The sequence below is a fragment of the Cannabis sativa genome, chromosome 1, assembly GCF_029168945.1.
Source record: "Cannabis sativa cultivar Pink pepper isolate KNU-18-1 chromosome 1, ASM2916894v1, whole genome shotgun sequence".
NCBI lineage: Eukaryota > Viridiplantae > Streptophyta > Magnoliopsida > Rosales > Cannabaceae > Cannabis > Cannabis sativa.
The window spans coordinates 8,114,332-8,140,067 of record NC_083601.1 but is presented as its reverse complement, the minus strand read 5'-3'; the positions used below and the strand labels follow the sequence as shown (position 1 = coordinate 8,140,067).

Sequence of the window (25,736 nt, the reverse complement as noted above, 5' to 3'; positions counted from 1 at the left end):
CAATTGACATTGACATAGCAGCCACAACGTGTCCATTAAAATCTCTAATAACAGCCCCCACACCAATTGTATTCGTTGAGGAATTGACAGCCGCATCTACATTCAGTTTAAGGCCGCCTGGAGCTGGAGGAGACCACGGTTGAAACAAAGCAGGATTGGCACGGTGCTGGTGCAGAAGTAGAAGCAGTCTATATATGTTGCTGGTTTCCTGCTGCTGGTGTAGAAGTAGCCGAAGCAGGGGCTAACGTTGAGCAACTCGATAATTCTGGATCCAAACAGAGGCAAAGGTGGCTAAATTCAAAGTTGTTCGTGCTTTTGAACCATGAACCACTTTGTTTCGTTCCGTCCAAATGGCCCACATTGTACAAAAAATTTGTTTCATCTCCAATTTTATGTATGTGGTTGAAAGATGTGACAAGTAATCTCCACTACGCATCGATGTACATGCGTTCCAATTAAACGTAAAGTTTTGAGCTCTCCAAATAGCCTTGGCATATTTACAACTAGAAAGAGCATGTCCCGTTGACTCCCAAGCTTGTCTACAGATGGAGAAAGTCGAATCAGTAATGATCTTCCTTCAAACAAGTGAAGTAGCCACAGGTAAAGCATCGTGAATGACTCGCCAAGCAAAGATTTTGACTTTTTATGGGATTTGTAGGGACCAAAAGAATTTCCACCATGACTGGGATGTCGAGGAGCTAGAGCCAAGGTCTTCATCTTCAAGAGAGGTCGCAAAATGATAGCCACTTTGTACCGTATAAATACCAGAGTTGTGATGATGCCAGATAAGTTTATCATTGGGGCTGAAGTAGCTCAATGGTATAGTGAGGATATTCTCAACATCAATCAGACAAAAAACCTCTTGTAACATGGGAACATTCCACTGTTTGTCCTCCGTAATGAAAATAGCTACAACATTGTTTGAAGAACCAATGTATCTTGTTGGGAGGAAAGTATTATGACCAGGGATCCAAGCATCATAAGCACATTTTACAGAACGACCCTCACAAATTTTCCATCTCAATCCTTTTATCAAAAGATCACGGCCCCATTTAATGCCCTGCCAAGTTAGCGAAGGTGAGTGACCCATTCTTGCTTCTAGAAAGGTGTTATGAGGGAAGTACCTGCTTTTGAGTAATTGTTTCAGCAGTGGGTGTGGATTTTCAACAAGGCACCAAGCTTGCTTAGCTAATAGAGCTTGATTGAAATAGATAAAAGATCGAAATCCCATTCCGTCCTCGTCCTTTGTCTTACATAGCAGATTCCAAGAGCGCTGGTGAATTTTGGATACATTCTCATTCATATCCCACCAAAAATTAGCCATCATACTCTCAAGTTTTTTGCACCGGTAGCCGAAAGCAGCTCATAGCATAGGTTGGGATAGATTGAACAACAGCCTTGAGAAGGACTTCTCTACCACCAGCTGAAAAAATCTTTTCACTCCAAGAATGCATAAGTTTCCATATCCGTTCCTTGATATTGCTGAAGAGTTCTTTTTTGTCTCTTCCCGAATAAGATGGTAAGCCAAGATATCTTTCATGACACTCACTGATTGGCAGGGAGAGATGTCGATGAAAGACACTTGAGCTGTCAAAGTGGTATTTGGAGAAAAAAACAACACAGATTTATCCGGATTGAGAACTTGACCTGAAGCACGATGATATGTGTCTAAAACTCTCTTGATTACAAGGGATGAGCTTTCATTAGCTTGACAAAATAGAAGACTATCATCGGCAAAGAGTAAGTGGGAAATGGATGGGGCATGCCTTGTGAGTTTGAAACCATGAAGATTACCAATACTCTATTCATGTTGTAGCAGCCTAGACAAGCCCTCAGCGCAAATCAAAAAGAGATATGGAGATAAGGGGAAGCCTTGGCATAATCCTCTTGTAGGAATTAAATTACCAGTGACTTCACCATTAACTAGAAAGGAGAAGCTGTTTGTAGCGAGGCAACCCATTATAAGCGTAATCCAACCATCAGCAAAGCCCATTCTACGCATAACTTCTTCAATGAATCTCCATTCTACTCTGTCAAAAGCCTTGCTCATGTCCAACTTTATGGAAGCAATGCCATTACGTCTCGATGTTTTGTTCTTAATTGCATGGACCAATTCAAAGGCAACTAAAATGTTATTCGTGATAAATCGATTAGCTAAAAAGGCACTTTGTGTTTCGGATATGACCAAAGGGAGAACTTCCTTAAACTGAGCAACAAGTATCTTGGAGACCATTTTAGAAATGACGTTGCAAAGGCTTATTGGTCTGAAGTCCTTCATGCATTGAGGTTTCTTGATTTTTGGAATGAGAGTGATGATTGTACGGTTGAAAATTGTAAGATCAGCCCTATTGTTCAATATACTAAGCACGGCTTGGATTACAAGTTTACCAGCAATTGATCAATTTTGTTGATAGAACATTGCCGACATCCCGTCAATACCCGGACTCTTATCCGAGCCCATGTTCTTGAGGGTTGTTTCAACTTCGGTAGCAGTGAAAGGAGCAAGAAGTAAAGCATTATGTGCATCTGAAACCAGGTTGTTGGGGATGTATTCCAAGGTAGTTGCAAGAGCCGAGTTATCAATGTCACCAGCTTGGAAAATATCAGCAAAGTAATCTTGAATAACCAAAGAAATTTCTGCATTGGATCGCACTTTCACACTAGTATTATCGAGTAGAAAATTGATTTGGTTATTAGATTTGGAAAATAAAGTTTTTTCTTTCTTGATAAAAAAAATATCACTAATCATATTTTTTAGCACATTAATATAAAATTCTTACAAAATAAAAAAAAAAAATTATAAAAAGTCATTTATTGTACTTTTCTTTATATAAATATATAGATTTTACTTTTATTTTTGACACATTTGAGTTTTTAGGTGGGGGATCACTAGTGTAAGTTAGAGGAGAAAAATAGTAAATATTTAAAAAGTTTTCACCAAATTGGTATTCCGTTGGAAAGAGAGAGAGAGAGAAGGGGTGTAAATATTCTCAAAAAATAGTTATAAACAATAAAAGCTCACCTTTCAAGCAATAGAGGAAGTTGAGAAGAGAATACAAAAAAGTGATCAGATGAGGTCCTTTTCGCAAAGCAAATGGCCGTCAACTTTCGTCCTATTGCCCTAAAACAGCTATAAACTGAATCTATGAATTTACCCAAACACCCTTCCCTCTTTCCAACTTTTACCATATATACCACCGCATTCCTTTTCTTAATTATTTAATTTTACCAGTTAAATAATCATTGCTTTTGTCCTCTCACGTCCCTCACGCCTATGCCCTAATTAATTTCCCCTTTTTATTTTTCTGCTTGAAAAAGTGCCTTCTCAATTTTATTTTTGTGGTACTGGTAGTTTATTGCTAATAATATATTTCACCAAATAATAATGTAATTTTATTTTTTAAAACCTGTCTGAATAGATGTTTCGACGAGAATAGTTTGTCTTTTGCAAAAATTTTAAAAAAATTGTTTATTTTTCACTTTTTTAAACCATAGAATTGCTTTCTGTAAAAAAAAAAGTTTCTTAATTGTGTTGTGTCAAAGTTTAATTTGCTCATTAATTTTCTCCAAAGGGAAGAAACAATTGGCTTTTTGCTTAGCATTGTTCTTATCTTTAAAATACAAGGGATATTCCATAATCACATCACACTTTTGGAAAACATAATTGTAAATTCCGTTGTTAAAGATAAATTTGTTACAATGAGTTGTTATCGAAGAAGTATCATTTAACAAACCAAGCAATAAATACACTTAATTAGAAATTACATATACATACACTTCATTGTTGTAGAAAAGAAAACTAACTTATTTTAAAAAGTATAAGAAATCTACACAAAGTGCCACTCATTTATTTGAGTAGTGGAAATACCAAATGCAATCTAGGCATTGAATCAATATTTAAAAGAGCACACTAACGTAACTCTACTATTCAATTTATTTTTTTCATTGTTAACCTTTTTTTTCTTATCTTTTTTATGTTTTTTGACAGTTTTGTATTAGCTTTTATAGCAACCAAAAATTATCAACAAAACACAATAAAAGGCCAAAAAAAGAAAAACTCCTTTATAAATCTACAAATAATATTAGAGAAGGATAAAATTGTAAATTTGAATGGAGTATCGTACCACCTCATCTACTATCTTATTTTATTATAATTTTGAACGTAAAATAAACTGTGTATGGGAGAAGAGAGCCGTTATAGCATGGCATGTGGCAATTGGCAGTTCCCCTCTTCTCACCTTTGAAAAATATTCTTTTTTTTTTTTTTTTGAAAATTAAAATGCAGAGCTAATAAATTTCTATGGAAGAGTATCACAACGAAGAGATCCCTACTTCTCGGAGAGTTTTCTATACCCCAAATCCAATTCGAACCTTGGCCTGCTTCACTGTCTTGACAGAGTCTTAGACATTGCATATACATTATCTGAAATTCTCAGCTTAAGAGGGCCATGCCCATGAATGAACTTTTGTAGTAGTTGTAGAGGTAGCTAGGACTATATATATAAAAAAAAAAGCTTCAGTCGTAGCACTGGCTCATTACCTTTGTTGGCCATCTGGGTTTCAAACCAGTTTGAAATTTGAAATGGAAGTTTTAGCTAAGAAAAAGGAGAATTCGCTGAAACGGAAAGATGGGTTTGAAATTTTGAGCGGTAAAAGTAGGGGTGCTGCTGCAGCAACCGAGTCGCTCACTGATTCGAGTGTTGAGTTTGGAGAGACTAGTTCAAGTAGATCGAGCTCGGAGATTTCAACGGAAGATGTAAAAGTAAAAGGGTCTTCCTCGCCTCCTCATTTGGGGTGGCCTATACGGAGGGCCGATGTTCGTAAAAGCTTCTCTGTTGATTCTGCTGAAGATGGAAAAAAGGCCCATGTTGAAGATACCAAATTTAACGATTTGAGTTCAAAAATTTCGGGTCAGTTTTAAATTCTTGTACTTCGTTTGATTAAAAGAGAAATGGAAAATTGTTCAAAAAAAAAAGAGAGAGAGAGAGAGAGAGAGAGAGAGAGAGAGAGAGAGAGAGAGAGAGAGAGAGAGAGAGTCAATATTTTGAATTTAAGATGCTCGAAAAAAAAAGTAAAAAGTTACAGACTTCACTTTTTCTTTTTGCTATGAAGTATTACTACTTAACTAGTTTTCTTAAAATTTAGACTTATATGCTTCTGGGTTTTGGCAGTAAACACCCAATTGTCAAATTTTGAATTTGAATTTTATTTGAAAAATTGTACAGAGCTTGAAATGATGAAGGAAAGGTTTGCAAAATTGTTGCTTGGAGAAGATATGTCAGGTTCTGGAAAGGGAGTTTGCACATCTTTGGCCATTTCAAATGCCATTACAAATCTATGTGGTAATTTCTCTCTCTGGTTTTATGGAATTTTAATCTGGAATAGGGAGCTGTATATGGTTGAGTTTTTAAGTTTTCCTGTTTCTTAAACTGATATCTTATCTTTAAAAATGCAAAGCTACTGTTTTTGGGCAACTGTGGAGATTGGAACCTTTAGCCTCTGAAAAGAAAGTAATGTGGCGAAGAGAGATGGAATGGCTTCTTTGCGTTAGTGATCAAATTGTTGAATTAATTCCCACTTGGCAAACATTTCCTGACGGAAGTAAACTTGAGGTGATTTTTCTTATGATCAACATATATTTTGCTTATAAGGAAATACAATATTTCAGTTTCGGGCTTAATAGTATCGAAAATTCAAATTTGCCTTTCTTAAGAGCAAAGTTGCCACTTTTTATTTTGTTGGTAATTATGACCTTGTTGAAATTTGAATTCTTGGGCAATGATTCAAAAATAACTTCTCTTTTTACATTTTGTAGGTGATGACTTGCAGGCCTAGATCAGATATGTTTATGAATCTGCCTGCTTTACGCAAATTAGATAACATGCTCCTTGTAAGTTCTAAAATCTAGCCTTAGAAGGATTTTGTTGTTTTAAATTGGAAAAAAGATTCTGAACCAGTGAGGCCTTAATACAGGAAATACTAGACAGTTTCATCGATACAGAGTTTTGGTATGTTGATCAAGGAGTAACAGCCCCAGATGCTGATGGATCTGCCTCTTTCCGCAAAACACTTCAGCGGCAAGAAGAGAAGTGGTGGCTCCCTGTTCCTCGGGTCCCCGCTGGTGGCCTGAGTGAAAATTCCAGAAAACAGTTGAATCACACTCGGGAATGCACCAATCAAATATTGAAAGCAGCCATGGCGATTAACAGCATTACTTTAACCGAAATGGAAGTTCCAGAGTCATACTTGGAAGCTCTACCAAAGGTGAGAAAGTTAGCTGGAATTAGCTCTTCATTTCAGGGTCTTTCAATTTGTTTCTTCTGAGAAATGAAGAGCTTAAATTCTGTTGTTATGTTTACAGAATGGTAGAGCTTGCCTTGGGGACATCATCTATAGGTATATTACATCAGATCAATTCTCTTCAGAATGCTTGCTTGATTGCCTTGATCTGTCCTCTGAACATGTTGCTCTGGAGGTTGCCAACCGTGTTGAGGCATCAATATATGTTTGGCGTCGAAGAGCTCATTCGAAACCTCCAATTCATCCGAGCCGCTCCACTACAAAGTCATCTTGGGGTATGATGAAGGACCTTATGATTGATGGAGACAAGAGGGAATTGCTGGCAGAAAGAGCTGAAAGCCTTCTGCTTTGTTTGAAGCAACGGTTCCCTTCTCTCACCCAAACTACCTTAGACACTAGCAAAATCCAGTACAACAAGGTTATTATCTTTTCCTGAAAATCCACCTTTGAAAAACATATCCTGGATTTTGTTTCATGTACTTATTTATGATCACTTGTATAACAGGATGTGGGAAAGTCAATACTTGAAAGCTACTCAAGAGTTTTGGAGAGCCTGGCCTTCAATATTGTGGCTCGTATCGATGATCTGCTCTATGTGGATGACTTGAATAAACAGTCTGATAAAGTTCCATCAGCTTCTAAAGTCAGTGTGATAACTCACAAGAAGGTGTCAATCTCTTATCCAGTGCCTGCCTCAAGCACTCCATATAAATCAGCTTCTACCACTCCAAACTTTTCACCTGCGCCGCTAATTAGCCCTGCCAGGGGAGAAAGAACTCCTTTTCTCCACAGCAACAGTACTAACAACAACAACAACAGTAACAAGCCTGGTCGTCGTGGTTTCGGAGTAAGAAGAGTTTTGACAAATTATCTTGGTGTTGAGACGAAACCGAGGATTTGTGGCAATTCAACTGAAGGAACAGCTCCAGTTCCAAGCAGTTGTGGCAAAGAAAATATTAATCGTCGAACAGACTCATCAGCTCAGCAAAATGGAACTAAATTACTTAAAAAATAGTCGTTAAATTCTTGTTTGTTTGTGATTTGGGAGTGTGATAGCTATACTGATAGAAAAACCTCTGTAATTTAATGGATTTGTTGAGTTTCTTATTCATATATTGTACGCATCTGAATGTAGCTAAAAGTAGAGTGCAGACATTTGATTGCTTGTTACAAATTCTTTGCAAATATCATCTTATAACTTATTTTGTCATCTTCCGCCTGTTCCTTTACCGTATTCATTAAAATAAAAGAAAAAAGGAAAATAACAAGAAGCAGAATATACTATATATTGTCCTTACAAAAGTAAAAATACTATAAGAATAGTATACTGTAGATGCTATTTCAATGAAACCAATTAAAGTGGGAAGTTAAAACAATGAAATTTAAATCTTAAAAGTTATATGAAATAGGGGCATTCCGAGAATTGAACTCGGGACCTCTCGCACCCTAAGCGAGAATCATACCACTAGACCAAATGCCCACTTGTTGTTAAATGTTTACTGTTTTATACACAATAAAAAACAAAAGGTAAGTGGTGAAATAATTAAGATGCTTCTCTTCTAACCGACCAAGGTGATACTACGCAAAGAAAGAAACGCCAAACTTATAAGATAGAGGAAAGGATGTTTAAAATTCCTCACATCACATTCAAATTCACATGCTGTGAAATGAGATGAGCTCCACCAAATTCACGAGAAAATGAAATGATATATAAACGTGAGGGTGGTGCAAATCGGATAATAAGCTCAACACAAACGTATATGATTTTACAAAAGTTCACGAGACTAATCCACACACAGGCAGTCAATTACTTTGTGTAGGAATTCAACTGTACCGGGAATTGAATATAACATAAGTTAACATTCCAAAATAAAAACTAAAAAATACATTTGCTCAGTCAACAAGCAATAATAATAATAATAATGTTGTGGTATAGTTCATTCAAATGAAAAAATCTCCGTAAATTTTAATTTTGAAAAGTTGTTCACTCTCTGTTATCGATCCCAGAAAGAGTTTTGTGCAATAATAGTCGAGTTCGAAAGGAAATTCTTGGATGACTATCATGTCCACTCCAAGTCTTGTTCTCAGGATAGCTAGCTCTTCTCTGGAAAGGAGTTCCACCTGACTAGTTATTCCTCCTAGAATAGTAGATTCGAATAGTCGACTACAACAGACTTAATCCTATTCAAAAGCGCCTTTAGCGAGTGTACTTGGTCCGTGAGTCCGGAAGCTCATACATATTCCCAGAGGCTATAGTACTTAAGCTGACGTGGAGACTTCGCTCAAAGAGGAGTTGGTTAAGTTAGTTATTTCTAACTAACTTAACAACCTCATTTCTTGCAGCCACCAACTTTAGAATCTTGATCCTAAGCCTATAAATACCACCTTGACTTTGTCATTTGTACAACAAGTCTTGATACACGAGTTCAAAACTTTAGAGATGAGATTGAGAGATTGGAGAGAAAAAGATTGAGAGGTAGAGAGAGAGGTGAAGAGAAAAGAGAGAGATTAACTTTGGATTTTTTAAGAAGAAACTTCTGTGGATGAAGAAGATTCGTGGGTGTAAGTGTGAAAGTTAAAATACTATGTGAAAACTCAACAGAAAATCTTGTCTCGACTATATTGTACCTGTTCTTACTCAATCAATAAAGAAGGATTATGGTGGTGTTCTAGAACTGGAGTAGAGCCATAGATCACATCGATCTATTGGACTTGAACTAGTATATATCTTGGTAGTGTTGATTCTTTAATTTCTGCACTTACTATTTTATGGTTTTCAATACTTTGTTTGTCCTTGTTTTACTGTCGATTGTTGTTCTTGGTTTGATAATCTTGTCATTACTAATTGTTTGATTGATTTGAATTTCATTGATTTGATTTTTCACATTTAGACCTAATTTTCTCATAAATCAGAGCTTGGTAATCAATCAAGATCGTAGAATCAAGATTCTTTCTGTAACACCCGTATTTAAAACTTGCTAAACCAAAATTAATCTTATTATAATATAATAATATAACTTTATAGGTTGGGATCCCGAGTTATAAGACATAGTTGAAAATTTCATTTACTGGATAAAAAGTTTCATATATATATATATATATGTGTGTGTGTGTGTGTGTGTGTGTGTGTTTTTTTTACAAACGACAGGGCAATATCAAAATATGTTTCAAAAGGTTGAAAGACCAAAACTTTCTAGGCTGCACTGCCACGATATGTACAATCATTGTCAAGCTCCAACTCACTGCTCCTCCAGCTCGAAGGTTTGAGAATCTTAATCTTGCTCGAAGCTTTTAGAACGACGATGATGGACGAAGCTTGGACAAAGGCTGAGAAGAATGGGTGGGGAGGGTTCTTACAGTAGTTTTGGTATCAATAATAGAAGGTTGAGAGTAGCTGGTGGTTCAATCCATGAAAGGGAACCTTAAAATTGCTACTATGGTATCCCGTGGATTGTAAGAACATCAAACACAGAGACAAACCCAGGTCGTCGCTTCAAGAGGTGTAGATTATTAAGTGTAAGGATTACATTTTTCCTCCTGGATTAAGTTTTTTTTTTTAATTTCTGTCCATTATAAGAAAACACGTCAATTATTTTTCAAAAGTTATCCAGACTGGTGGAGGATGTAAGTTTTTTGAATGGATGGATGTTGAATCTTGTGGAAGGTGTAGAGAAATAATTCCAGGTCTCTTGAGGAAGATAAGCAAACTTGAAAATCAATTGATGTTGTATGAAGCAAATAAACATTTGAAAGTAAATCAAGATTTGAGAAAGGTTCATGGTTGTAATTGTGGTCACATATGGGTATTGAGAAATTGGAAATTTTTTTTTGATGATTATTTGTGTATTTCTTTTTGTACTTTATTTGGTAAAGTAGTGGTAATCTCTATGTAATGTCAACTTATAATATTATGTAATGGACATGGCGCTTGTATTGCCATTGTTATTGAGTTTGTAATGTATATGGTACTTGTAACACCATAATTTATAGGGACCCCGCGTGTTTGACTTTATAAGATAGTTTAATACTAATAAAATAATTAATTATTAAAAACCTTGATAATATTAAAAATTTGATTTAAATAAAATACTAAAAACGGACATTATAACGGCATAAAAAACATGTTCCATAATCCCTGTTTTAAAAAGTTTTACTAAAGAAATATATATGACAACCATTTAAACATAAAATTAAAATACACAACAGATACAACTAGCCCAGAACAACTCCTGGTAACTCGGCACGTAGGCCAGTGAAGTCAATATGTACATTGCCGGAGAAGGTAGTCACCTTATGGCAGCTTTAACTTTTTCTTGCCCTTACCTGCACCATATAGCACACATGAGCCACAATGACTCAGCAAGAAAAGCAAAAATAATAATCATATAGTTTATTATTTGAATATTATCATTTATACACGATCGGAATCAAACCATTACGTATTGTTCATAAGATGAAATACAAATCACTACTGGTATTTGCCATAAATAAGCACTAGTATACAGATATCTGGTAATACAAAACTATAACATTCAACCTTAGATAATATAACCAGCCATGTGCATAAAAATAGATATGCTCATATATTTGCATTGCCTAATCAGGCAAGCTCGTATCATAATGCAATATCATATACAATATCATAACCATAACATTCGACTGTAGATAATATAACTAGTCATATGCATAGAAATAGATATGCTTATATATTTGTATTGCCTAATCAAGTAAGTCTGTATCATAATACAAAATTATATACAATATCATAACTATAACATTCGACTGTAGATAATATAACCAGCCATATGCATAGAAATAGATATGCTCATATATTTGCATTGCCTAATCAGGCAGGCCCGTGTCATAATGTAATATCATATACAATATCATTGCACCACCTAATTAGGTGAGCCCGTGCCATAACTTGGCACCAATATATTGCATCGTTTAATCAGACGAGCCCGTACCTACACCAGGTACTTATCATATATCACTGACGCCCATACCTACGCCCGATACGTCGCTAGGAAGAAACCCACCAATGGTTTCAATTTATGTCATAACCAGGCAATTTCATATCACTAACGCCCGTACCTACGCCCGATACGTCGTCAGGAATATCGCATCACCTAATCAGGTGAGCTCATATATTTTGTCTATAGTATCATCACATTATCATTGCTTAACCAATTAATCTTTTTATTATATAACAATAATAACCATATCTCAATATTAATCAATTCACAACAATACTAATTGTATTACAATACAACGTACTATGCAGTTCAATATACTTTTCTTACCTTTAATCTAAGTTCATACATGTCGGCCAACCTAAGTTAAGAACTATCCTGATGATCTCGGCCCTATGTCATAATAACGGTAAATCAATAAGTGTTTATCTTAAAACACTACTTAATATTCACATAAGATAATCTAGGTTTTCTACCAAACCCGCGGTATAAATACACTAAAATAAAACGTTTATTTTTGCTCTAAAATGTACATCATATTGTAGAGCTCGTTGCAAGCTTTGAAACAGTATATTGAACGTCGAAAACGGACACCCAAGTTAAAAGTTATGACAAAAATACGATTTCTAATCTCTTAGGAATTTCTAAAAATGGTGAAACTCGAAAATCCCAATTTTTGTTCTCACCGAAACATTAACAAAACTTATCCAAATCACTCCAAACTTCACAGGGCGCATATAAACCATAAATATTACCATTCTTACATAACAAAAATTAAAATTGAGCCCTTAAATGAAAAACGCTATTAACGTTCGGACTAAGCTTTAAAAAGTTCCAAACTCGATTTCTAATTCAAAATCACCTCAAATTCAAGTAAACATCGAAATTAGTCACATAGTTACCAAAGAACAATTCTACAAAGTCAGAATCTCCATAACCACTGTAAATCACAAAGCCTCTATATAAAACCAATCGTTTTAGCTTAAACGTAATTAAACCATACCTTAAATTTTTCCTCTCTAAGAATTTGCTATCCCGCTACTACCAGAGCTTAGATCACTAAGTTTCAGGTTAAAAATTGAAGAAAAAAAATATAAAAGGAGAAGTTTTATCGAAAGACAAAAAAAATGAGAGTTTTGTTCCTTCGTTTTCGTTTGTGCTTACTGATATAACTTATAATATATATAAACTTAACAACGATAAATTTTTTTTATATATAAAAATAATATTATAATAAAAATATATTAATAATAATATTAATAAAACTTTATTATTAATAGTTATCTTATTATTTCATAGCCACTAAGAAATCTCTACTTCTAGGGTATTTGGTCGACTTCAAGTACTCTAAAATACCCCAGTATTCTAAAATTAACTTATCCCAATAATTCCATTAATATTTTCAACTAAACTGTTGTGACATTTTAGCCTCCAATCGGGTCTTCAGGGTCGCCGAACTTAAAAATATTTTTATTTTACAAATAACTCATATTATATCTACGTATTTTAAATAAATTTCTGCAATTAACAAGTTATGCTTATTTATCCACTTATCGAGTCTTTAGGATCGCTGAACTTGAAAATATTTTTATTCCACATATAGCTCATATTATATTCACACATGTTATATAAATCTCCGTAATTTGTAAATTACGCTTATTTACTTACTTATATCAAATTTAAATTTTATGCTGAAATAGATTAGTAGGATCATAATCTCACTTATTACCTTATTAACCCATAATGTATATATATATATAAACTCTAATTATTTTACTATTAGGCTTATTGAAATATTACATACTTGTTTTAGTGTTTGTATAGCAGAGGTTGTTAATGCAATTTGTGTGATCAAAACTGAAATTGTTAATGCAATATGGTACTGCCAGCTTAGGTATAATTGCTTACCGTTTTTGATACAATTGTATTGTCAACTTAGGTATATTTACTTACAGTTTTTGATACACTTAAAATTGTGTTTTAGGTACAATTAAAACTGTGCCATTTGAAATAAACATGTACTTCTGTTTTTGCTAATACAAGATCATAAAAAAATGCAAAAAGATAACTATAGTGTTTTAGAAGTATATAAACCAATGAACAAAATCATCATACAACAAAATATTCAACTACTAATACCATTAACAAATCACAAGGTAATATTTTAATTTTGTAATCAAAGCACAAAGCACAAGGCAATGTGATCAAAAAGATCATACAACATAACATTCACTACTAATGCCATTAACAAAGCATAGGGTAGTATTTTAATTCTGTGATCAAAGCACAAAGTACAAGGCAATGTGATCAAAAAGATCATAAAACATAACATTCACTACTAATAATATGCCATCTAAGGTGTTCACAAAATATGACCTTAATATTAATTACAATCACTTAATCCAAAATACAATACAAAAGATGAAAAGTGTAGCAACTAATGTGCAGATGATGGTGGTTGAGTGTTTCTTGATTCCCTTGCTTGTTGCTTTCTTTTCCTCATGTTCCTCTTATCAGTTTAAGGATTTGGATTCTTTTTAGGAGGACGACCCATCTTTTTCTTCTGGGAAGGTTCCTGATACCATAATAATTATTAGGTTAACATAGTGTGTATACTATACAAATTTCAATATAAAGTTAAATGACATTAAGTAAAGAATATACCTTTTCTTGTACTAGTTATTTGCAAGTGGTCTTTGTATGACCTAGTTGTGTTCAATTAGAACAATTGTTAGACGGCTTGAATCTCCTCATTTTAGTTACATCGGTTGGAGGTTCATCTACTTCTCTTCTCCTTGATTTCTTAGGCCTGCCAGGTAGAATAATTTTTGCGAGCAAAAGGATTGGATTTAGGCCTTTATTAATGTTTAGGACCAGGCATGGGTGTAATTGCCCCTTCATAAGTAGCTGAGAATGCTTCTTTCTTATAACATTTAGCAACAAAATCATACTCACTAAGGTTGGAATACCATATGTAAGCTAATGCATGACCAAAGGGAATACCTGCAAGGTCATAACATCTGCAATAGCATGTTTTGGTCTCCAAATTTATTGATTCCACCTGCCCAGTAGACACTGTCACTTGGAAAAATCATCCAACAAACTTTGTACACTGACATTTCATTGCAAACTTCACTACTAAAAAAATGAGTTTTAGTGACACACATTGAATGACTCTAAAATTTTATAGTGACACTTCACTGCGTGTCACTAATGTGGTTGACTGGAAAAGTAATATTTAGTGACAATCACAGCGTGTCACTAAAGCCTTTTAGAGTTTCTTAATAAGTGTCACTATAGCCTTTTAGAGTCCCACCAAGTCAAACTCTAAAACTATTAGCTACCCATAATGAGCGTCACTATATATGTATATGAAAAACCGTGTTTTTGCGAATGTCAGTTGTATATAAGAAAATATAAAAACTGTAATCGTTTGCAGCAGCAGAAAGTAATTCTGCTACAGCAAAACAGAACAGGCAGAATATAAAGTATTTGCAGAAAAATAAATTACTTGACACAAGAGATTTATACGTGGTATCAGTGTTCTCCCGAACACTCCTAGTCCACGGGGCCACGCCCAGAGAATGAAATCAATTAATAAAGTATCAAAATTACAAAGACAATTGACTTAAACAAGTTTAGACTCCCTCTAAAGTATTGCCGCAATCCTTTGTAATCCACTTTATGAATCTGACTTCTTGAAACACCTTCAAGCCCGAACTCCCTTCGTTTTTGAAGTGTGAGTGCTTACTTCCTCCCGAAGTAAGGCTTCAACAAGTCTTCTCCCGAAGACCAAGTGCTTACTTCCTCCCGAAGTAAGGCTTTATCAAGTCTTCTCCTGAAGACCAATCTCTTGTTCAGTCAAGTAGTTCTTCACAGCCTCTAGGATAGAGTAAGAACAGAAATAGAACAACTAGAACCTAGGTGAACAACTAGGCTCTCACAAAACAAAGAAACACTCTCTTCTCTCAAAAGATAAATCTAGAAAATGAATAATGGAAGAGGTGATTCGAATGGTTGCTCTCTAGGCTCTATTTATAGATCATAGAAACCAAAGAGGCAACCACAAGTTCGAATTAGCAGCTGTACAAAAACTTTCCAAAAGAAACACGATCTGCTACATCAGATTCGGATGCTGACGAAGCAGATACGCAGAAACGGGAAACTTACTAAAATCGGGTCCGATCTTCTTTCAATGCTTGATTCCTGCCAAAAACAGATTAGATATTCTGATTGTATCAAGATACAATCGAAATCAATAAGGAAAAGGCAATAAACAAAGTTTCCCTAAAAAAGACAACTTTCCAAAAGAGAATTCCTTCTCTTTTGAGAAGTTTTCAACAAAGGAAAGTTCAGCTGAAAGTGCAACTTTCCAAACAAGGAAAATGGCAACTAATAACCGAATAAAAGAGGTAAGAATTCGAAAATGAATGCATAGCAATCTTACCATAAAAAGAAAAAAATAATTTTGTCACCTAACTTGCCAAAAAAGGACTTTACAATCTCCCCCTTTGGCACTTTAGATGAACAAAATAATTTTTACCATAAAGTACCTGCAATGCAAAGTTAGCAAGAGCAAAAGAAACTACTCCCCCTGAGTAACACAATCGAAATCACAATAAAAACAAAAAACATGCTAACTTTAAACATTAAGTTCACAAGTACTAACAAACCACAACTCCCCCTGAAAAAAGGGTCCAGAGTTGGGCAACAAACCAAAAAATAAATATCTTCTCCCCCTTTTTGTTTATCAGAGTGCCAAAGTAAACAAAGAACAAAAAATAGATCAAAGTTTAATTAAAAAGAGACAAACTAAAACACTTTAATCTTTGTAGAGTTTAATCAAAGTGGACAGTTGCCTGGACATGCTATGCTAGACATCAGCCATTGCTTCAAGACGAGTATACACATTCTGAAGTTTAGACTTGACTTCCAGAAGTCCTGCTGCAGCAGAGCCTGAACTTGCACCAGCAGAAGCAGCAGCAGCTCCAGCCTTTGGCCGTTTTTGAAACACACCATCAAAGTATTCAGAGGGTTGGAATGTAGGTCCAGTGATGGGAGGCTCAAGAGTTTCATGTGCTTGGGCCACATTCTTCTGAGAGGATAGAACCTTATAGATTAGATTTGGAAATACAAGTTTGAAGGTTGGCTTTTTACCTCTTCGGAAGGAGACAATCTGGTTTAGAATATGTGAGGCTAGATCAATGGAAGTTCCAGAAGTGATGCGGTATAGGAGTGTAGCCACTTCTTGAGACACCACGGTCTTGTTAGAATTTGGAACCCAATTGCTTAGTGCAAACCGCATAAGGGAAGCATGAGCAAAAGTGAGGTGAGTGATTCGAAGACTCTCCACTGGTTTCAATTCTGAACGAGCACCAGTGAGTTCAGAGTGCATCAACTCACGATCCATGGACATCACAGCATTCGATACATTCTCAGGCAATTGCAGAGCCTGAGCAATGTCGTTTTCAGAAAATGAGAACCAATGACCCCTAACATAAACTCTCCGATAAAGTCTAGAGTTCTCATCAAGGAAATCATTAGTAAGATTAGCATAAAACTCCTTAATAATGTTTGCAATGAATCCAATGAAACCAGTAAGAGTGTTTTCCCATTGATGAAATTGAATGTACTTTACAATACCATAAACACGATGGGCATGCAAATCATGATTCCTCTCACTTTCAAACTTATGGGTTGCATATAGATTCCAGTCACGCTCATTGTCTCGATAATAAAAAGTAGGACAGCCAGAAAGAGAGGAAGGGATATTACCAGATGTAGGATCTTCCATGGGCTGCTTGCCTTTGGCAGCAGCAGAGGCCTTTGCTGCAGAAGCAGTTTTTGAACGAGGAGGCTCTGGCTCGAGTTCTGTGTCCTCACTGTCCTTCTCAGTATGCAGAGATACTGATTTGTCTGAAGAGACTTCCATTGGATCCTCTTCTTCTGAACTGGAACTCGAGGAAGCCGAGGGAGGATTAGTCTTGAGTTTCTTCTTGGCTGGAGGAACAGTCTTCTCTCGAGATTGAGAGGCTTGAAGTTCTTTCTCAGCCGAGGCTTGCTGGGCTCGAGTTCGAGTGGAAGGGCCTGTTGGAGTGGTGCCAGCCATTGATGAAGCAGGAGGAGGAACAACCAATGGAGGAGGAGATTCCTTAGAGGATTCAGATTAGGAAGTCCAGGTGCGATAGGGCCTTACCGATTTGCGAGCAACTTGCTTGGGTGGACGTTTTGGCTTCACGGCTTGAGATTCACGCTGGGGAAGCGATGAATCTCCAGGCTTTGCAACAGCAGGAGGAGGAATTGAGGCAGCATGGGGTGCACTAGAAGGAGTTGGAACGGTTTCTTCTAATTTTTTAGTGTGCCCTAGATTCTTGGTTCTCACCATTTTGGAACTGAAGGAGAAGATGAATAGTGACAGACAAAGAACAAGAAAGAGGGTTCGGGTAGGTGGTGAAATAAGTGTCAAAATTTGGTTTATATAACCTTGGAATCAAAACAAGAAAAAGGAAACCAATTTTAAAAATTCAAATGGTAACCGCCAGCCCATGAACCAAAAGAGGAAACCGCCCACTTCTCAACTCCTTTCCCCTTTTTTTAAAAAAAAATAAAAAGAAACTAGAAATGCCAACAAATTTTTCCAAAAATAAATCAATCTTTCAAGAAAAAAGGCACATTACCATATAAAGATTAATCTTTACTTGGAAAAATATCATAATAAATCAAAGAAAGAATGAATGTTGATACTTACCATTTATGCACAAGATTTTCTTAACCCATGAAGCAAGTCACACGCCTCCCTCCTTTTTTTTTTATTTAAATTAAAACCGAAAATAAAATATAATGTGTACAATAAATATATGTGATTCGAACCAAGCAAAAGAAATCAAATATCATTGACAATTGACAAAATAAATTACATGTTATGCTTTTAAGGAAAATAACTAATTAGTATCTCATGAAATAATCATACTTAATTGATGATGAGGAAAAAGATATGCATGTTACTGAAAATTGTGAACCAGGATTATCAATTTAATTTTAATAGAGGAGACTTACAGATTTGAACACACTTGTCAGACATAAGTGTGTGCAGTGAAAATAGGATCATTGTCTTTGGCAAGATTTTTCATTTTCGCCTTTTTCAATTTGATCCCGCAACTGGATGTTTTCACACCATACTGAAGGTAGCCCTTTTCTATGGTAGTGCATCCTCATCATAGTTGCTAATTACAATGTTCCAGCTTACTCATCAGATGGCTTTCACACCTCAGTATGGGTAGCTCTATTCCAGCAAGGGGCCTGACAAGACTGAAACAAAAATTGCTCAACTCTGTATAAGAACATTATTTAATCCTAGACACACATAAAGAGTAACATGAACCTTTTAGCACAACATCACAAAGTATGATCAGACTGAGATCCTAACTAATTATAAACCAAAAGCATAAACATGATTTGTCAAAATACAATGATAGACGATTAAGAGCTAGAGATGAATCACATAATACTATTGTACAAGAATTATGAACAGATAAAATTAAACAATGCAAACTCCCAAAGACTTTCTGAGGGAGTCAAAGCGACTTGCATCTAGGGCCTTTGTGAAAATATCAGCTAATTGTTTTTCAGTATCAACATATTCTAATTGCAATGATTTATTTTCAACAAGTTCCCTGATAAAGTGGTGTCTTATGTCAATGTGCTTTGTTCTAGAATGTTGAACAGGATTTTTGGAAATATTTATGGCACTAGTATTGTCACAAAAAATAGTCAAAACACCCAATTCAAACCCATAATCAATCAACATTTGTTTCAACCACAATAGTTGAGTACAACAACTGCCAGCAGCGATGTACTCAGCTTCGGCAGTGGATAAGGAGATGGAATTCTGTTTCTTGCTATGCCAAGATACTAGATTATTCCCAAGAAAGAAACACCCTCCACTTGTGCTCTTTCGATCATCAGCATTTCCTGCCCAATCTGCATCACTAAAACAAGCAAGATTTGAATTGGTATCTTTCGAGTACCAAATTCCATAATCATGAGTGCTATTAACATATCTAATAATCCTTTTTATAGTTGATACATGAGATTCCATAGGATTACTTTGATATCTAGCACACACTCCCACACTGTAACAGATATCAGGACGACTAGCAGTTAAATACAAAAGACTTCCAATCATGCTACGATAGAGTGTAGTGTCTACCTTTACTCCATTCTCATCTTTTGTTAATTTCAGTTTGGTGCTCATAGGAGTACTTACCTGCTTAGCCGATTCAAGGCCAAATTTCTTGACAAGGTTCTTAGCATACTTGCTTTGAGATACAAATGTACCTCCTTCCATTTGTCTCACTTGAAGACCCAGAAAGAAATTAAGCTCACCAACCATGCTCATTTCAAATTCACTTTTCATTTGATCAACAAATACCTGCACTTCATGGTTAGATGTAGAACCAAAAACTATATCATCAACATAAATTTGAGCAATGATAAAATCAGATTTTATACGTTTGATGAAAAGAGTTTTATCCACACTACCTCTGTGATAGCCATGAGAAAGTAAAAATTGAGTCAACCTTTCATACCAAGCTCGAGGAGCTTGTTTCAGACCATACAAAGCTTTTTCAAGTTTGTATACATGGTCTGGAAATTGAGGATCTTCAAATCCTTTTGGTTGCTCAACATAAACTTCCTCATTCAAAATACCATTTAGGAAGGCAGATTTCACATCCATTTGAAACAATTTAATATTCAGAATACAAGCAATACACAAAAGTAAACGAATTGATTCTAATCTTGCAACAGGAGCAAAAGTTTCATCAAAATAAATACCTTCTACCTGTGTGTACCCTTGTGCCACAAAACGAGCCTTGTTTCTCACAATTGTACCGAACTCATCACTTTTATTTTTAAACAACCACTTTGTTCCAATAACATTTATACCTTTTGGTCTTCGGAGCAAAATCCATACCTTGTTGCGAACAAATTGGTTGAGTTCCTCTTGCATTGCATTGAGCCATTCCTCAAAGGTCATCGCTTCCTTCACATTTTTCGGTTCATATTGAGAAACAAAGCAAAGAAAGCTGATTAAATTAATATACCTTCTGCGAGTTACCATGCTTTCTTCAGGATTTCCAAGGATGAGATCTTTTGGATGATTCAGTTTGACTTTGGTGCTTGGTTCTTTCTGAATAGAGTCAGTGATGATGTTTGGATGAGTCAAGATAGACGGTTCTGGTTCTCCAGTTTCAGTTGCAGCAGCAGATTCGTCATTTGCAGCATCAGAAATGGGTTCTGCTGCATCAGGATCTGCTGTTACAACTTCTGGAGGAGTATCCATGAGACTATCTATCTTGGCTTCTGTGGAAAACTCTGAAAAATCTCTAAAATCATCAACAACCACATTAGCTGATTCCAAAACAGTTTGAGTTCTCATGTTATAAACACGATAAGCTCTACTGTGTAAGGAATATCCAATAAACACACCAACATCACTTTTAGCATCAAATTTACCAATATGCTCACGATCTCTATAGACATAACACACACATCCAAAAACATGAAAATGACTTACATTGGGGCGCTTACCTTTCCAGATTTCATAAGATGTTTTTGAGGTACCTGGACGAATAAACACTCTGTTTATTATGTAGCAAGCTGTGTTAATAGCTTCAGCCCATAAGCGCTTTGTCAACTTCTTGCTATTTAACATCACTCTTGCCATTTCCTGCAAAGTTCGATTCTTCCTCTCAACAACTCCATTTTGTTGAGGAGTTTTGGGAGCTGAAAATTCATGAGTTATACCTGTAGACTTGCAAAAATCATCATACACAGAATTTTCAAACTCCTTACCATGATCACTTCGAATTCGAACAATTTTCCCAATATTACAACCTTTCTCAACTCTTAATCTCAGACAAAGAGTTTTAAAGGCATCAAAAGTGTCAGATTTTTCTCTTAAGAAATCTACCCAAGTAAAACGGGAGAAATCATCAACACACACAAAGATATATCGTTTACCATTCAAACTTTCAACTTGGATTGGACCCATAAGATCCATGTGAAGCAATTCCAATACCTTTGAGGTATTGATATCAAACACTGGCTTGTGAGTGATTTTTAATTGCTTCCCAAGTTGACACGGTTCACACTTACCTTCACTTTCCTTACCAAGCTTGGGAAGACCTCGAACAATACCTGCATTTGACAATTTTTTTAGGTTTTTAAAATTAATATGCCCAAGCTTGGCATGCCACAGATCTGTGGTGTTGTTGATAGCTGAGTGACAAGTAAACACAGGGGTTAGAGTGTAACAGTTATCATTGGATCGAAATCCTTGCAAGATACATTCATTGTCATCATTCAGAACATAACAATGATCACTATCAAAAGAAACAGTAAACCCTTGATCACAAATTTGACTGATGCTAAGTAAATTAGCCCTCAGTCCTTCAACTAACATCACATTTTTCAGTCTAGGTAACCCTTCAAAATTTAGAGTTCCCATACCAACAACTTTTTCAGATAGGCCATTACCAAAAGTGACTTCTCCACATTGCATAGGCCGAATGTTAGTCAAAAAATCCTTGTCACCTGTCATATGTCTAGAGCAACCACTGTCAAAATACCACATTTGAGATACAGCAATTTTATCAGAAAAACCAGCTAGACACTTCTTTTTCACCCATATTTGTTTCAAACCTTTATGTTTCTTTTGAGATTTTTTCAAATTATCAAAATAATTTGTTTTAAACAGATTGTTCAACGTGAAACATTTAGGTCTGATATGTCCTTTTCTACCACAAAAATGACAAATGGGAACAAATCTTTTTACCTGAGATCTTACCCTTTTCGAAAATTCTGGAGATTTTGCAGCATCAGAGGCTGTTCTTGCTGTAACAGGCTGTGGAACTGTTACGGCAGAGTTTGTAGCCTCAAGGTGATTCGTTGGAACACTAGATTTTACAAACTTCGTGACTCCAGAACTAACCATTCCATTAGAACCAAGGCCAGCGAAACCTCTCTGACCTGCATTCTGAGCTTTTTCAAAAATAGAAGATCCAGGATTAAGCATTTGAACATTTTTCTTAAAGTTTTCAAGTTCCTTCTTTAATAGAGAGATTTTTTCATCTTTATCACAAAAACTTGTCTCATATTCTTTTATTTTCAAATTACACATTTCAATCTGATGAGACAATTTTTTATTCAATTTATTCAACTCTCTATTTTCAGAAGCAACCTGAATCCATTTTTCATACATGACTTTGTATGATTCAGCAAGAGATTCTTCGCAGATTTCAGACTCATCTGAATCTGAATCCTCTTGTTTGGTGGTATTATTCAAACATACCAATCTAGCTTTCACCTGTGAATCACACAACACATTAGTCATAACAGAGGTTAGGGCAACATTTTCAGCAATATCTTCATCACTTTCGGTTTCATCATCACTCCAAGTGACATTGAAACTTTTCTTATTCTTTTTCAAAGTGTTTGCACACTCAGCTTGAATATGCCCAAAACCTTCACATTCCCTGCACTGAATTCCCTTTTTGTTAGAGACAGATGGTTTAATGAAAGTATTACCTTTTGAACCTTTCAAAATATTCTTTTTATTTCCCATCTTTTTCATATATTTCTGAAAATTCTTAGTTAATAAAGCAATCTCATCATCACATTCACTATCAGAATTTTCATTATCAGCAACTTTCAAAGCAATACTTTTACCTTTATCAGCAATGGATTTGGGTTTGTCCTTTTGTTTAATCTGTTGATTTAATTCAAAAGTACGTAAGGAACCCATCAATTCTTCCACTTTCATAGTGCTAAAATCTTTAGCTTCCTCCATTGCCAAAAGTTTAGTATCAAACCTTTCTGGAAGAACTCTAACCATTTTTCTTACAAGAACAGAATCATCAAGCTTTTCTCCAAGAGCAAAATATTCATTAGCAATGTCAGATAATTTTTCATAGAATTCAGTTAAAGTTTCATTATCAGACATTCTAAGCTCATCAAATTTAGTTTGAAGCATGATAAATCTAGATCTTTTCACATCAGAAGTTCCTTCAAACTGAGTTTGAAGAATCTCCCAAGCTTCCTTAGCAGAAACACAAGATGATATAAGTTTAATGTAACCCTCACCTACACCATTAAAGATAGCATGCAAGGCTTTGCTATTGTAGGCAGATAGTTTATCATCTTCAATAGACCATTCCAGTTCAAATTTTATAGTAGTATTACCTGAAGAATCTGTCTCAACTGAAGGAGACCAACCTGATAGAACCATTCTCCATGCCTTCTCATCTTGAGATTTGATGAAGGCCTTCATCCTAACTTTCCAATAAGGATAGTTAGAGTCATTAAGCAAAAGTGGTCTAGAAATAGAACTTCCTTCTGCAAAAAATGACATTCTAACAAAAACGTTATAGGACCACACTAAGAGTTTAGTGTCCCGCTCTGATACCAATTGAAAAACCGTGTTTTTGCGAATGTCAGTTGTATATAAGAAAATATAAAAACTGTAATCGTTTGCGGCAGAAAAGTAATTCTGCTACTGAAAACGAACAGACGAATATAAAGTATTTGCAGAAAAATAAATAACTTGACACAAGAGATTTATACGTGGTATCAGTGTTCTCCCGAACACTCCTAGTCCACGGGGCCACGCCCAGAGAATGAAATCAATTAATAAAGTATCAAAATTACAAAGACAATTGACTTAAACAAGTTTAGACTCCCTCTAAAGTATTGCCGCAATCCTTTGTAATCCACTTTATGAATCTGACTTCTTGAAACACCTTCAAGCCCGAACTCCCTTCGTCTTTGAAGTGTGAGTGCTTACTTCCTCCCGAAGTAAGGCTTCAACAAGTCTTCTCCCGAAGACCAAGTGCTTACTTCCTCCCGAAGTAAGGCTTTATCAAGTCTTCTCCCGAAGACCAATCTCTTGTTCAGTCAAGTAGTTCTTCACAACCTCTAGGATAGAGTAAGAACAGAAATAGAACAACTCGAACCTAGGTGAACAACTAGGCTCTCACAAAACAAAGAAACACTCTCTTCTCTCAAAAGATAAATCTAGAAAATGAATAATGGAAGAGGTGATTCGAATGGTTGCTCTCTAGGCTCTATTTATAGATCATAGAAACCAAAGAGGCAACCACAAGTTCGAATTAGCAGCTGTACAAAAACTTTCCAAAAGAAACACGATCTGCTACATCAGATTCGGATGCCGACGAAGCAGACCGCCTTAAACGGGAAACTTACTAAAATCGGGTCCGATCTTCTTTCAATGCTTGATTCCTGCCAAAAACAGATTAGATATTCTGATTGTATCAAGATACAATCGAAATCAATAAGGAAAAGGCAATAAACAAAGTTTCCCTAAAAAAGACAACTTTCCAAAAGAGAATTCCTTCTCTTTTGAGAAGTTTTCAACAAAGGAAAGTTCAGCTGAAAGTGCAACTTTCCAAACAAGGAAAATGGCAACTAATAACCGAATAAAAGAGGTAAGAATTCGAAAATGAATGCATAGCAATCTTACCATAAAAAGGAAAAATTATTTTGTCACCTAACTTGCCAAAAAAGGACTTTACAGTATATATATTTTTTAATTTACAATTATTATATTTAATTTTTTTATTGAATCCGATTTTATATTATTAATACATTAATAATATATGTATATATATATTTTTTGTAAAAAAATAGTATGAACAAAGTTTACAATGAACAATTAATAAAATAAAATCAATTTTTTTAAGCAACATAAATTAAAATTGATTAAAAAATATTATTATTTTTCATTAATTATATACACACATTTTACAATACATACTTTTTTTTACCAAACACCCGTAGTAATTTTTTGCTATTCAGAAAAAACAAAATGACATTAGTATTTGAACATTTTGAACACAACAAACCCAGAAAAAATAACATTTCAAGCCCAAAAAAAATTTAAAAAAAATACAACTCCTAATCGCCACTACTGGACCATGATCGACCATCTATGAACCTTTTCATCCCGCCACCTTTGTCAACCTGCAAGAAAAAAAAAGAGTAGATCCAACAAATCGTTACTATAGAGTTATAGAAACATTGAGTTTTGAAATAAAATCTAAAATGACTGCCAATGAAAAATTAATACCCAGAAAAAATAAAACTTAAAATTAAAATTTGTGTAGAAATAAAAAAATTTGACAGATTTAGTGGTGGTGATTAATGAATGATTTCATGGATTTGAAAAAGAGAATAAGTGAGAAAAAAGGAAAAACATCAAGAAACAATGGAAAGCTTACCTGCCGTGACCTTCTAGTTTCGACTGAATAAATCGATGATCAAGGACGGCAAGGACGTAGTGGGTGTCGACTGGGGTAAACGATGACCAGACCTGGAGAATAAAGCTGGTCGCTGCTCGCCGGACCTGGAGAAGAAATCGCATTGGTGCATGAGAAGAAATAGGGA

At 35.3% G+C, this 25,736-nt stretch overlaps 1 protein-coding gene and 1 non-coding gene across 2 annotated transcripts; one reads left to right on the top strand and one right to left on the bottom strand.

The window, feature by feature from the left end:
• Window positions 1–4,176: 4,176 nt before the first annotated feature.
• On the top strand, window positions 4,177–7,510 carry LOC115706494 (rop guanine nucleotide exchange factor 7). The gene is made up of 7 exons (XM_030634156.2): window positions 4,177–4,910; window positions 5,226–5,342; window positions 5,458–5,612; window positions 5,816–5,890; window positions 5,974–6,264; window positions 6,362–6,718; window positions 6,806–7,510. Exons 1-7 carry the CDS (start codon window positions 4,583–4,585, stop codon window positions 7,313–7,315), a joined length of 1,833 nt encoding a protein of 610 aa, XP_030490016.2. The 5' UTR covers window positions 4,177–4,582; the 3' UTR covers window positions 7,316–7,510.
• A 198-nt stretch (window positions 7,511–7,708) lies between these two features.
• Window positions 7,709–7,780, bottom strand: TRNAP-AGG (transfer RNA proline (anticodon AGG)). Its single transcript has one exon. It is a non-coding gene; the product is annotated as a tRNA-Pro (tRNA).
• Between the last annotated feature and the right edge of the window lie 17,956 nt (window positions 7,781–25,736).